The sequence below is a fragment of the Vairimorpha necatrix genome, chromosome 12 (assembly GCF_036630325.1).
Source record: "Vairimorpha necatrix chromosome 12, complete sequence".
Taxonomy (NCBI): Eukaryota; Fungi; Microsporidia; family Nosematidae; genus Vairimorpha; species Vairimorpha necatrix.
The window spans coordinates 903023-917383 of NC_088827.1; the positions used below are offsets into that span (position 1 = coordinate 903023).

The 14361-nt window shown below is 29.2% G+C and overlaps 2 protein-coding genes across 2 annotated transcripts; both read left to right on the top strand.

The window, feature by feature from the left end:
* Positions 1 to 949: 949 nt before the first annotated feature.
* Positions 950 to 3127, top strand: VNE69_12200 (uncharacterized protein; the record flags this gene model as incomplete). Its single annotated transcript, XM_065475288.1, has 1 exon — positions 950 to 3127. One exon carries the CDS (start codon positions 950 to 952, stop codon positions 3125 to 3127), a length of 2178 nt encoding a protein of 725 aa, XP_065331360.1.
* Positions 3128 to 7995: 4868 nt separating this feature from the next.
* On the top strand, positions 7996 to 9720 carry VNE69_12201 (uncharacterized protein; the record flags this gene model as incomplete). Its single annotated transcript, XM_065475289.1, has 3 exons — positions 7996 to 8643; positions 8699 to 9229; positions 9262 to 9720. The coding sequence occupies 3 exons, from the start codon at positions 7996 to 7998 to the stop codon at positions 9718 to 9720; spliced, it is 1638 nt and encodes a 545-aa protein (XP_065331361.1).
* Positions 9721 to 14361: the final 4641 nt, after the last annotated feature.

Below are 14361 nucleotides of genomic sequence, written 5' to 3' on the forward strand. Positions count from 1 at the left end.
GTAAGATAGCTGAACCACCAGTGTTCAAATTTCAGAGAGATTATAAAGAGAAGAAATTAAAAAGAAACTGTGTTGTCGTTGAAAATCGTTATTGGCGGATAAAATACGGTTTCATTTTAGAGAGACATGTGCAAAGAAAACACACATGCCCATAGACTTTGAGTATTTTAACAGAGAAAGAAGTACCGTTAAGAACAATACAAGAAGGGTTAGTAAGACGGGTAGAGTAAAGCGCAGCCCATGGTCAATTAACTTCAAAGATGCTCTTTTATTTTGAGAGTCAAGTAGTAGGCGTAGGAAGTTGTAAAGATAATTCCATCGCCCAGTACTAAATTTAGCGCGGGGATGTTGAGAATACATATTTAATAATTTTTGCCCTTAACTTACACTAATCTTTAACAAACAGCATTTTTGGGAGGAAGAATAATTTCTTCCTGCAAATGGCATTATGCAAGTGTTTTTAGTATTCCATAGTCTAGTGGCATGCTTGAGAGTTTGCTGCGCATGTTCTGGGGCGAATCCTGTTTGAAGCGTTTATTTATCTAACTGAGGTATGTTTTAGACAGAGCTTTCTTATAGGAAAACTCGTGGGTCAATGCTTGCAAAGTGTGGAAATCCTGGGGATCCATGCTTGTACGGCGTGGAAATTCTAGACGTCAACGCTCGCGCGTCACAATAATTAAACTGAATTTTCTTCTATAGTTTAAAATCAAATTTTGTATAATAATGTGTAGTTATTTGGCATTTTGATTTCTAAAATGAATAGTATTTTTTGTCTCTTATTTGGCATTCTTTTTTGCACTTCCTTTTTGAGGGTTCGAAAAAATATAATAAACATTCCTGAATGGGGCGTGGGGCATCTCTACTCTTTTTTTCCAAAAAAAGTATATTTACCTTTTATGGAATATAAACTTTCAAACATATAAGAAAAAAGGTTATTACCCCATATATGAATGTTTTAAACATGATAATTTCGATTGTATTTGTACAAACGAATCAAATTATATTTAATAAACTATTGGGAAAAGTACAAAACAGGGATTATGTTTTTTTTGATGTGACAAAACGAAATACAAATATAACCATATTTGCTCTTTTTAAAATAGAATGTATAACGTTTCTGATGTCAGATAAAAAATATGATAGATTTTATGAGTCTAATTTAGGATCTTTTGATATTAAAATAGAAGAAAAATCTAGTAATGATATTATCAAAGAATTAGAAGAACATTTAGAAAAAATTTTAAACATCCCAAATGAGCATATTATTGTATTCTTGTATATGGCGTATGAATATAATAACTGTATAATAATGAAAAACTTCATAGAACGACTAAAAAAAGTAAACAATCAAAGAAAAAGTAAAAAAAAACTTTTCGAATTTCAATATGAAAATATTTGTGATATGTGCGATCAATTACAAGGAATAGTTTGGGAAATTAAAGATCTACACAATGAATCAAATCAAGAAATGTCATGGTCTTCAATTTATTATTATTTCCATACAACAAATAACCATTATTGTATTGGTTTGCGTATGGATGTCGGCAAATTCTGTTTTATTTTTGAATTTTGTATTGGAGACTTTTTTTGTTTGATTGATATAGAGTCATTAATTCAAAATACAGACGAAGCACAACAGTTTAAAAAACTGCTCAATATATACAATCTATGCCTTGATAAGTTTGAAATAAAGCGTATTAATTTTAATAAAATACCAATAAAATGCACATTAAGCAAAATAGAATATGTTGTTTGCAATAAAAACTTTACAATTATGATAGAAAATGAAAAAATAATATTTAACTATAGCTCTAGTAATATAGAATACTACACTGAAATTGATTTGGATAACCAAGTAGATACATTCTACATAAGCAAGAACTGCTTTAAAGATTTTCAATCTATATTCATGAGGATGTCTAACACAATGCATACTAACGGCATCAATTTCTTTTACAAAATTTTAGAATATAATAACAAAAGAGAATTTTTTCTTGAAAGAATTATAAACGCTCGAGGATCAGCTTTAAACATAATTTTTGCTCATCTGTTATTATACAAGGGTACAATAGACGATAATCATCTAGATATAATGATAGGAAAAAATAAAGATGCAGAATTCAACCCGAAAAATCTAACTAAAATGGTATCAGCAATTCTGGAAGGTTTTTATCTTGAACCGGATACATATTTAATAAAATTTTGTCTACTCTTAGAAGCCGAAAAATACATTAATGAAAATAACACATATGATGATTTGTTATTTAATTCAATAAAAGATTTTGCAAATGTCATTACTAGCAAAAACAAGAAAAATGAAAATAAAACTTGTAATATAGAAGAAGACATTAATTTAGTTAATGTTTTTGATGAGATAATAGATATACATATTAAATATCATCATTTATATGAAAATGAAGTTGTAAAAAATATTTGTACTATGGGGGCTCTGTCTACAGGATCGAATTTTATTAGAATTCATAATTATTTATCATCTAATAACTTTACTATTACTAAAGACGACATCATCAGTAATTACAATTTCAATGCAAGTAATATAGAGAAATCTAATTCAGTCATTATTGAAAAATTAAAAGAAAATATACATGAAGATGAAAAAGGTGAAGAAAAAATAAATGAAATTTTACAAAGATTGAAAAAATATAAATTGTATGAAAAGTTAAACAATATTTTGTTTGAAGGCTTAGTTAGTTATTTACAGGATAAATATAATAAGAAAGTTAGAATGAAGTTAAGAAAAAGAGGAATAAATTATATAAAAAAAACATATAATTTTAGTGACCCTAAACTACTTGCCATTATAGATATAGATGTAATACAAAAGTTTCAGACAAAACTAATTATAAAATTTATATCGGATTTAAAAGAACTTACTGCAAAAAATATAAAGAATATTTGTGTAAAATATTTAAATAAAGTAATAATAGAAAATTTTAAATGTGAATTTAGTGATGATTTTAATGAAAAGCAAAAATGGAAAAATATTGCAAAAATTTTAATGCAGAGGTTGGACGAAAAAACAATTTTTAACCACGTAAATAATAATTTACAATTATATAATGGCTTATTGGAAGTTTTAAAAAAAATTGAAAGAAATAAATAATTTTTAAAATATAGTTTTTTCTCTCATTAATTATTTATTCAAAAGGAGTTCTACATATACCTATGCAAAAACAATAAACTTTATCCCTAATATAGAGTGATAATGTTATTAAATAATATTACAACTGAATAGTTAGTTTTATAATCTACTCTAACAAAAAAAATGAGTTTTTCGTATTTTTTCTAAATAATTTTAAAGAAAAAAAAATTATGTTTTAAGTATTTTTTTTTTCTTTAAACTATGAATAATATTTGTATATTGGCGTGTTTACCGGGAAGTTTGCCTGTAGCAAGGAAGCATTCAATGATGCTAAGGTTTGGAGTGCCGTGAAAACCGGAGTTTAGATAGTTGGAAGAAAAATATTGGCTTATCTGAATTATAGAAGGAAGAGAGTTTGTAAGTGTTCAAGTGATGTATCATGTAGATGATATATTTTCTTTATTTATAGTTAGAGTAACCAATAGAAGCAAATGTGATATAACTAATCAATATAAGCTGCCCATCATTGATTGTTCCAGTGAAGAGCCTACGTTTTAGTTTTTATTAATAAATTATAGAACATGTAGTATAATCCATTATACCACATATATCATAAATAGATATAAATTTAAGATTTTAAAATTCAATAAATAAGTATTAAAATTGTTTCAAACTTTTTTACTATTTTTTGCAATTTTGATCAAAAGAAAATAAAATAAAAGGATACATGATCGTTTGGAACCCATATCGAAAATTTTAAATCACGGCCTATAAGAAAATGAAAACATCGGTAAGAACAAAATTTGTTATATCTGATAAGTTTTTTTTAATATGAAAATAAATAAAAATTTAATGCAGAACCAGCGTGTGCTTACCCGTCCTGTAGCCAATATAAATGCGGCTATTCTCCTTGAGATAATACAAGATTATATATTGACTAGTTTTTTTTTGTGATCATTGATCAATGAAGAGCATATGATGCCGCATTAGACAAATTACAGGAATGGCGCACAGGATTAGAAATTACGCCGTCAATTTCGCAAACTTTAACGATCTCGAGACACAATACCAAACAAATTAGGAGGGTTAAAAGGTTTCTCAAGGGAGATGTTTGGTCCAAACGTGAAATAAACCAGGGCGAACTCTATAAATACCTTTACAGTTTCTCTAGTCTTATCAAATAACAGAACAAAGTATAACTAATCCTTTTTATTATTCAAAACAAATTGCTAAGTCTCTTTTATAGAAATTTTTTTATTTTTCCCGATTTTAAAACTTCAATGAGGGTTCATTTTCTCAAGATGGGTTCAAGACGGTCATCTACTGACATCTACCGACTCAGAGCTATTATTGGTATCCCCCCCCAAGATACCACCTTTGTCACAGTTAATTTTCATACAAATCTTAGCTGCCCATCTGCTGACTTGACACACTTTATGTTTCAAAACATCAAGAGCAGGGGTCGGCAACGAAGCGTCCGCGGGCGCAGGTGCGCCCGTTTTCATTTTTCACATTGAGAAAGAATTTTAAAAATTTAGTATTTCATTTTTTTAAATAAATTTGGTCAATTACATTTTTAATGCTAAATATTGGGAGTACATTATAAGGAGTTGATGTACTTTTAGTTAAGAAAAAAGACCTTTCAACAAAAATTTTCTTACATATGATGATTATAACAATAAAATTATTTGGTATATGACCGTTTGAAACCCGCATTGGGAAATTGAACCCGCTTTGGGAAAATAAACCCACTTTGAAATTTTAAAGGACCCCCCCTTTAAAAAATGGCAAAATTGGCAAAAACAATGTTTGTTGAGGCAGATGAGGTTTTTAGTGATGAAAAGTATTTATGCATGGAATACAAAGAAAAGTTTATTTTGAAAACATTTGATGCTGAATCGGCGTGCGCCTTGCTAGTTTCTGTAACTAGTAGAAATACTGCTTTTTCCTTGAGGTTATACAAGAAAATGTATAACCTGTTTCTATTATGATCTCCAATCAATGGTTGCGTATGATGCCACATTAGCTAAGCAAAGGAAAGGAGCACAGTACTAAGAATCACTCATAAATGCTGTAACCTCTAGCGACTTTGAGTCACAATACCATATAATTTAGTTGGGTTTAGGCTCATTTCTATAAGAGATATTCGATCTAGATATAAACAAAGAAGAACACTATAAGTACCTTTTACAGTTCCACTCGGCTTTCTAAAATCCCCCAAATCCCCGGATAAATAGTCTTTTGTCATTATTTAAAGTAAATCATCAAATCCTTTTTTTATAATTTTTTTTTATTTCCCTTTTTTGAATTTTTCAAAGCGGGTTCATTTTCCCAAAGCGGGATCCAAACGGTCATGTACCAATTATTTATTTAAATTATAAAGTTCTTTAAAATTTATTTTGACAATAATTACGCCATAAAACATGCTAATGCAACATTCAAAAAATTTTAAAAATTTATAACAAAATTTTTTTGCCCCTTTATGGAACCTTCAAAAAAAAGAAATTATCAATTTAATAATTCATGGGAAGAAGATTTTTTCTTTATAGAATTTTAAGGTAGGCGTATTTATTTTTTGTGCAACAAAAGCTTTGCAATATGCAAAAAAAAGTAACTTAGAACGACACTTTAATGGTTTGCATATAAATATAAATATTGAATACTCACCGAAATCAGAACTGCGAAAAAGTAAGTTGATATCGTTAAAATCAGCAATTGTAAAACAGCAGAGATATTTTACAAAGCCAAAAGAGCTTTCGAAGGCAGCCACTGTAGCTTCAATAAAAGTTGCACATCTGTTGGCTAAGAAAAAAAGCCCCTGACTGATGCAGAAATTATGAAAAGGGCTATGATAACAGCGGCGGATTCTCTTTTTGAAGATTTTGAAAACAAGACAGAAGTTTTAAATGCTATATATATGTTGCAGTTATCAGATAGAACTGCATCAAGAAGAATAGAATTAATTACTAATAATTTAAAATCAGAATTAGATAAAGACTTGAGAAATTGTATGTATTTCTCTTTTTTGCTTGATGAATCTACCGATGTGATTGACACAGCACAGCTAATTTTTTCTATAAAAATGGTATTTAATGACTTTCCAACTAAAAAGCAATTTTTAAAATTCTACCTTTAACTGCTCGTACAACGGGAAAAGACATTTTTTCTTTATTTAAAAAATTTATTGTCGATAAAAATATACCACTTCAAAAACTTTCTTCTATTACTACTAATGGTGCACGAGCAATGGTCGGAAAAGAAAACGGATTTATTGGTTTATGTAGAAAAGATTCTTTGTTTCCAAAGTTTATTTCATATCACTGTATAATTCATCAACAAGTTTTATTTTCAAAAAGTTAATTTTAATCATATTTTTTTAATTGTTACTAAAATTACAAATTCGATAAGAGCCAAAGCAACTCAACATAGTCTGTTTAAGCTGCTTATGGAGGAGAAAAACGCAGATTTCAAAGATTTAGTTCTTCATACAGAAGTGAGATGGCTTAGCCGAGGCAAAGTTCTTGAACGCTCTGTTGAGCTGTTACCTCAAATAAAGAAATTTTTTGCAAAAAGAAATGCAACTTATTTAGAATTAGAAAACAAATTTGGTTATTAGATCTTGGATTTTTAGCGGATATCACAATGAAATTTCACGAACTAAATTTAAAATTACAACCAAATAATTCTGATATTGTAGATTGGTTAAGCTTAATTAATTCCTTTGCAAAAAAGCTAGAACTTTTTAAAATACATTTAATAAAGAAATCCTTGTCTTATTTTCGCAATACTAAGTAAATAATTGAAAAAATAAATTTAAGTATTTATGAATTCGATCCTACATCGTACATTGGCGCAATAGATTTATTACTGATTCAGTTTTCTAAAAGATTTTATGATTTTCGATCATTAGAGGAAGTAATTCCATTTTTTGTTAATCCTTTTAATGTTTTTGATTCTGATTTACCAGTAAAAATTTCTAATTTTTTTTCATATAGTTAACATAACGACGTAGAAATTGAAATTATTAATTTGAAAAATGATATTTTTCTAAAATCTCATTATTTAGACAAGGACTTTTGGAAATTAGTTTTAGATAATAATTTTTCCATTTTATGAAAATGTGCACTCAAAATATTTTCATATTGTGGAACCACATATAATTGTGAAGCTCTTTTTTCGAATATGACGTATTTAAAATCAAAATATCGAACACAACTTACGGACAAACATTTAGATAACTGTTTAAGAGCTGCCAATTGATCTTATATCTATAATTATGACCAAATTGCAAATGACATGCAGAATCAAGTTTCTCATTATACTGTATATTTTCTTAGTATTTCTCTACACGTAGTTAATTTTTTTTTATTTCTTCAGGATTTAATCGAAAACAAAATTTAAACCTCTTTTCAAAGTAATTATGAAGAAATTAGCTTCGCATTCTTGTCAAAACAATGTCTATTAAATCTATATAAACCCATTAAATTTATTTTTTTTCGATTCTTTTAATCACTTGAGCAAACTCTTTTAAAAAAATTTAATTATAATTTTCGTTTTTATAGAAAAAATATACTTGTTAAGGCATCTTTAAAAAAAATACTGAAAAAAATCATAATCGCATTATTCGCTACGAAATGTTTTTTAAAAAAATTTCTAGAGCATTTTTTTTTTATTATCTTCAAGATTTTTTTAAGCTTAAGCCCGTTTTTTTGTTTTAGGATTTTGAAATTGCCCATTTCGAACTTTATTTCAAAAAGGTTGCCGACCCCTGAAGTAGATAGTAAAATAAAGAAATAAAAAATAAAAAAAATGAAAATATAATTTGTAAATTTTGCGTTATTATGTTGTTTAATTATAACATTTTTTTTTGAGATTTTCTCCTTCTCGTTATGTTCGCTTCGAATTTCGAAAATCAGAAATATTTTTTAAAAATTGGTATTTATATATGTAAAAGAATGAGGGTAAGGACAGAGCAGGAGGAAGAAACCGAAAAAATTACAAAACAAACCTCTATAGCAAACATAGACAAATTAGACACAGAAGAGAAAGAACAGGGGCCAGAACACACTAGTGTGCCCACTCAATCCACTTCTGAGACTCTTGCAGCAGTACTTGTGAGTACCGAAGCGAGTGAAGAAGAGTGGCCTCAAAGAGTATTTCTATCAATCATAAATAGATTTGGTAGAATGCCAAGAGGAGGGTGGAATAAAGCTACCGAGTTCTTCTGTGGAAAATTTGGGTCTAACATGAGTTCACTAGAATTCAAGGGCAAAGCGAAGAAAGCACTCACAAGTAATAGTGGTAGACAAATGACAGCCCGGGAATTATTAGTGAACCCTACCAAAAGAAGAAAAGCCGAAGCTGGCTCGAAAGAAGGGAATAGTCTCTTTGAAACCGAGCTCTTCCTGAAAGCACAAAAATTGTTCTTGGAGAAACTCAGTTGTATTCAGAACAAATGTGTGGACCAGGTAGAAAGAACAAGGAAGATTTCTTCCTTGAAGGTTGATCTGTTGAAACTTGATGCTACAGTCAAGGCGGTAGATAGTCATGTTAGATACCACCCCCTTCTCATAACATGACAGAGATGGCAAGAATTTGCAAGCTGCACAGATCTGCTATCAGGAAATGGCCAGTAAGAAGCCTAAACCTTCGTCTTGGAAAGAAAGTATCTTGAAAAAGATTACTGAGATCAAAGACAAGGTAGTGCTTATCAAAAAGGCCAGGGCTTTTGATAAACTCTCAAATGAGGAAAAGCGTGAAGTCAAGAAGGTAATGCGTGAACTCAACATGCTTGCAAGCTTACACCGAGATACTTCTGAAGCTATTGCTATACTCAACGAGAGGAAAGCCATATACTCAAGGAAGCTAGAGGTCGCAGACCGACGCAGAGAGTATAGGCGTGAAAATCAAAACTTTGAGCTATATAGAAGCAATTTCTATAGAAAACTCAAGTGTGCCAATGAGGTTACTCTTAAAGTAAGTAAAGAAGACATTAGTTCATTCTGGTCTACCATGTGGAATAAGAAAGAGCAATCCGAAGACTGCAATAGTTTCGAGGAGTATCTTCTAGAATACATTCCTGATAGCCAAGATCAGATCACTTTCCCAACCTTGCAAGAATTTGTAGATATTTTAAATATTTACCAAATTGGAAGGCTGCAGGCTGTGATGGAATCTTCATTTTCTTTATTAAGAAGTGTGAAGCTCTACATCCATTCCTTTACAAGATTGTTAAGGAAGTATGCCTGGATGGGAAAGAACCAGAAGCTTGGTTCTACAAGGGGATTACTTATTTAATACCCAAAGGTACCCCCACTAGTGGTAATGACTTCAGGCCTATTACCTGTATGTCGAACCTCTACAAGCTTACAACGAAATGCACTACGAGAGTAATGCAGCTAATTGTAGAAAGTAGAGGGCTACTAGCAGAGAACCAACTAGGGACAGTTAGACAAGTCCAAGGAGCAAAAGAGCAAGCTATGGTTAATATAGCAGTCAATAAGGAGCATGGAAACAAGCTGAAGACTATGTGGATAGATGTAAAGAAAGCCTACGACTCCGTAGACCATTCTTATCTATTAACATGTATTAGCAAGTTGAATCTCCCTCAATGAATAAGTAAATTCTTAGAAGCCACGGTTAAAAGGTGGCACATTGAGATAAAATCAGGATCGGAAACGATACTGAATAAGAAGATTGAAAGAGGCATATTACAAGGTGATTCCTTGTCGCCGCTTTTGTTTGTACTATGTATGGACCCGTTGACAACTGAATTCAACTTACCCAAAAGTAGGAATACAGACTCACAAAAGTGTTTATGTAACAACCCATCTTCTTTTTATTGATGATCTTAAGTTCTTCGCAGAGAACGATGACGTTTTAAAACTGATGAAAGAGGAAACTAAAAAGGTTTTCTCTGCTGTAGGTTTAGAAATGAACAGGAGTAAGTCTGCAACTAACTGTAGTGAAGATGCAGTAGTACTAGAAGGGCATCAAGGATACAAATACCTTGGAATAACAGAAGATGCCTCTAGTGCTATCAAAAGAGAGACTTTTGAAAAAGTGAGATCCTACAGAGGGTTGAAAAACTGTGCAAGACTCAATTAAATGGTAAGAATATGAATTGAGCTATAAACGAGCATGCAATATAAGTAATAAACTATCATGTAGGATTATTAAAATTAGAACCAATAGATTTCAAAAGTCTCGATTTTGATATCCGACAGGTACTTATCAAGTACCAGGTCCATCTACAGCCAGCCTTCAAGGAAAGACTATACCTTCCTAGATCCGAAATAGGTAGAGGCCTCATAAGTATCGAAGATAGAAGCGAATGTATGCTTCTGAATATTTATAAAACGTTAGATGGGTCTAGAAATAGCTCACTAAGACGGGCAGCGATACTTAAAGTAGAGGCAGAGAGCAAATCCCACTTGTTTACAATAAACGAGTATCTAAGGATTAGGTATGGCTTTGTAGGAGAGATAACCCAGAAGATGCTAATAGAATCCCCAAAAAGGCGCCTTACAACAAAATTAACATAAGGACAAACCATGGAAAGTTGTTTAAAGCTAGGGACAATGATTTAGTAAGCATTAGGGACTCTTCTACCTGGCTGGTTAAAGAAAACAATCAGGCTAGATCCGAAGCAATTTACTGCTTCCTACAGGATAGAAATATCTTCTGTGGACAAGAGGGACAATGTCCCCATTGTGGATCTCATAGGAAGACCGTGGATCATTTAGCTACCAAGTGTGATCGAATGTTGGGTTTTGATTATATGAAAAGACACAACGAGGTAGTTAGATGCATTCATCTCTTACTATGTATTAAATATGGGTTTAAGAAGACAAAGAAAATACGTGGACACTCAGTACAAGAGATCATAGAAAATGATTGTGCTGAAATAAGAGTAGATACGAGAATATCCACTAATATAAAGGTAACCCATAATAAGCCTGATATTCTTGTTTTTGACAAGAAGAAGAAAGAAATTTTAATAGTTGAAGTTGGTATAACCAACCAGGATCGACTTACTATAGTTGAGAATGAAAAACTAAGAAAATATGACCTTCTTGCAAATGAACTGGGACTAATACATAAATCCCAGACAAGAATAGTTCCTTATGTAATGACATGGGATGGAGTGGTGACCAATATCACAGAAAGTACATCAGAGAGCTAGAAATCCAACCCTACCTGGAAGCATATATCCAGTCTATTGTGATGAAGAAGACTTTAGAGTCCATCTTTTTAAACGACGACGAGGATACGATCAGGAGGATGCAGGAGAAGAAGAAGTGGCTAGAGCTGTAAGCGCACTAGCGAATATGGTGACTGTTAAAGAAGTGGTGTCGGAAAAGGGGAATGAAGCTGCTAAAGTGAAGTTGGAAAACATTAATAATTCCACAGAAACCAAAGTCTGTGAAGAGCTGAATCCCATGAGCGATACCGGGGAAAGCTGTGCTATGAACATCTAATCTTAATGATAAATTAACTCAATAAATCTTTTATAATGCTTTCCCGTTTTGAAAAACGACATTGTTATGTTTTGTTTATTTAATATTTTTTTTGACAGAATAAAAGAACAAAAAACATTGTTCACCAAATTTGGTAACACTCTATACAATGACTTAGTTAGTTTAATGCATTAAGTTATAATCATATAAAAGAAAATAGTTGGCAAGTTTATTAAATGTTAACTCATTCTTTAGTGATAGAAATTACTTCGATTAGATACTATTCAAAATTTTAATATCATATTTATATTTTAAAGCAAATTCAAAAAATTATTTACTAAAATAGTTTTTACAATCAAATAATCAGTTAAAAGTTATTGCAAAATGAATTTTCGAGTGTATATTCTACTATCTTGTAATAATCAAACAAAGCCAATTTTATACCATCGATTTAAAGTCAAAATATCACAATTTTAGATATTATTAAAATATGTCAACAACAAAAATATAAAGAACTAATAAATTACCAAAAGAATACAAGAACCCAACGTAGGATCAATAAAAATGTAGAAAAATTTTTGTTTTTAAATCTTAATGGTAAAATATCAAATTAACATCATATTTACATATACTAGAATAATAAATTAATCAATAGAACAAAAAAAATTACACTGATATCGAAAGCAAAAATGAAATAATATGTAACATATCTGATTATAGATTTTAATCGTATGATGTAATAATAAAAATGAAATTAAACGAATTCTATTTCATAATAGACTACTATCACAAGTAGTTAACTATTTGTATCAAAAAAAAGTCATATAATTTAAATAAAATATTCTATAATTAACTTAAATCAATTGTATCAGATTATGAGAAAAAAACTAAGAATATTATGAGCCCATTTAGGCATACAATATTTCTAAATAAATTCCCTAAATAGAAAAAGACATTGCAAAGATAAATCTATACTTTTTTAAATAAACAAGAACTATGACTAAGAAAAACTTAATAAATTTTAGCATATTTGAAAGAAGAAGTGGTTTCGCTCAATGATTAAAACAACATATGATCGAATTACCAGCTCATACAAAAAAATTTTACTCAAAAGTATAAAAAATCAAGTGGGGGCTTTTTGACTCAATTAGATTCTTTTTTGTAAATTATAAGATTTAGACGTAGAAAATATATAAAATATAATTATATAACAAAAAATATAATTAATAGATTGGGTCTTCTATAAATTTAAATTGCGAACTTAAAGATGTTGGAATTTGTCAACTCTACTTACATTTTTAAAGTTTCGATTGCTTATCCACAGTATTAATTTAAATTGTCTATAAAATTTCATAAAAATCTTTATACAAAGAAATTGATTTTTAGCTGAAAACAAGGTAAATATTATTAAAATCCATTAATAAAAAAAAATTTTAGAATTAAGGGGAATTATCCGTATTTTATATTTAAGATGAAAACATTTTTAAGAAAAATATAATAATGTTAATAAACAAAAAAATTTTTAATTCGTGATATTAAAGTATATCTATATCTAAAAAATGTGAAGTTTATGTTAAAGTGATAATAACTCTAATTAGTTTTTGAGTTCCAGACACAAAAAAAGAAAATTATGTAAAATCATTACATAAGTTCTTTAAATTCAATTATATAAACTATACTCATCTCTTTAACTGTTTTCAAATATTTTTTCTAAGGAAGCCCAATAAAGAATGGAAAGAAACTAATAGTAAGTAAAATCATAAAGTAAAATATACTATAAGCATTTCTATAAATATAAATTTTTCTATCTACTCATTTACGCAATTTTTTTAACATGGAAAGTTATTTGATTACCTTAAGAAAAAAGAAAAGAAAAATTACTAAACTATTTTACTTAACAAATGGCAAGGAAAAGATTTGTTATGTTCTTCTAAATATAGAATTATATATCCACTACAAAAAGACAAATAATTTGGAGCTGGGATACTTACAGCCCCCGCATTTGAGGCGCTACGATTTTTTTTTCGAACCCCAAAAATGAAGTGTAAAAAAAGGAGGAGCAAAGAAGAGACAAAAATTACTAAGCACTTATTACATTAAAAATAGCAAATAAATATATGATTTTAACAAAAATTAATTTTAAATTTAGTTATAATAATCATTTGAAGTATTGTGTCTTTTTCGCCTTTCTTATTTTTTCAATTTTTTTTAATTGTTGGTTTATTATGAAAGTAGATTTTTGAAGAAAATCTACTTTAATAATAAAACAACAATTAAAATTATAAATATTAGTTATATAAGAAAATTTAAATAAATGTTCAACGATCTATACAGATCGTTAAATCAAAAAATTTAATTAAAATATGTTAAGTTATTTAGAATTTTATAGTTTTATGGCTATATTCTTTTTTTAAATTAAATTTCGTATAAGAATATATATTTATTTGGTATTTTTACTGTTTGAAGATGCAAGTAATTTGAGTACTAATGATTGCTTCTCCTTTATTTTGCACTTCGTTTTTGGGGTTCAAAAAAAAAATCGTAGCGCCTCAAATGCGGGGGCTGTAAGTTCTCTTTAGCCAATAATTTTATAAAAAGTATTTAGAAAATCAAAAAAAAATAAACGTAGAAAATTTATGAAAATTATGTATAACTTTAGTATTCAAACCTTTATGTTATACAAATTATTCTTCAAAGTCTTTTAATAATTAAAGTACAATAAAAATAATAGTAAATAATATTATAACATTTCACTATAATAAAAAAAAAAGGTTAGTTAATTTATGGTTAAGTATT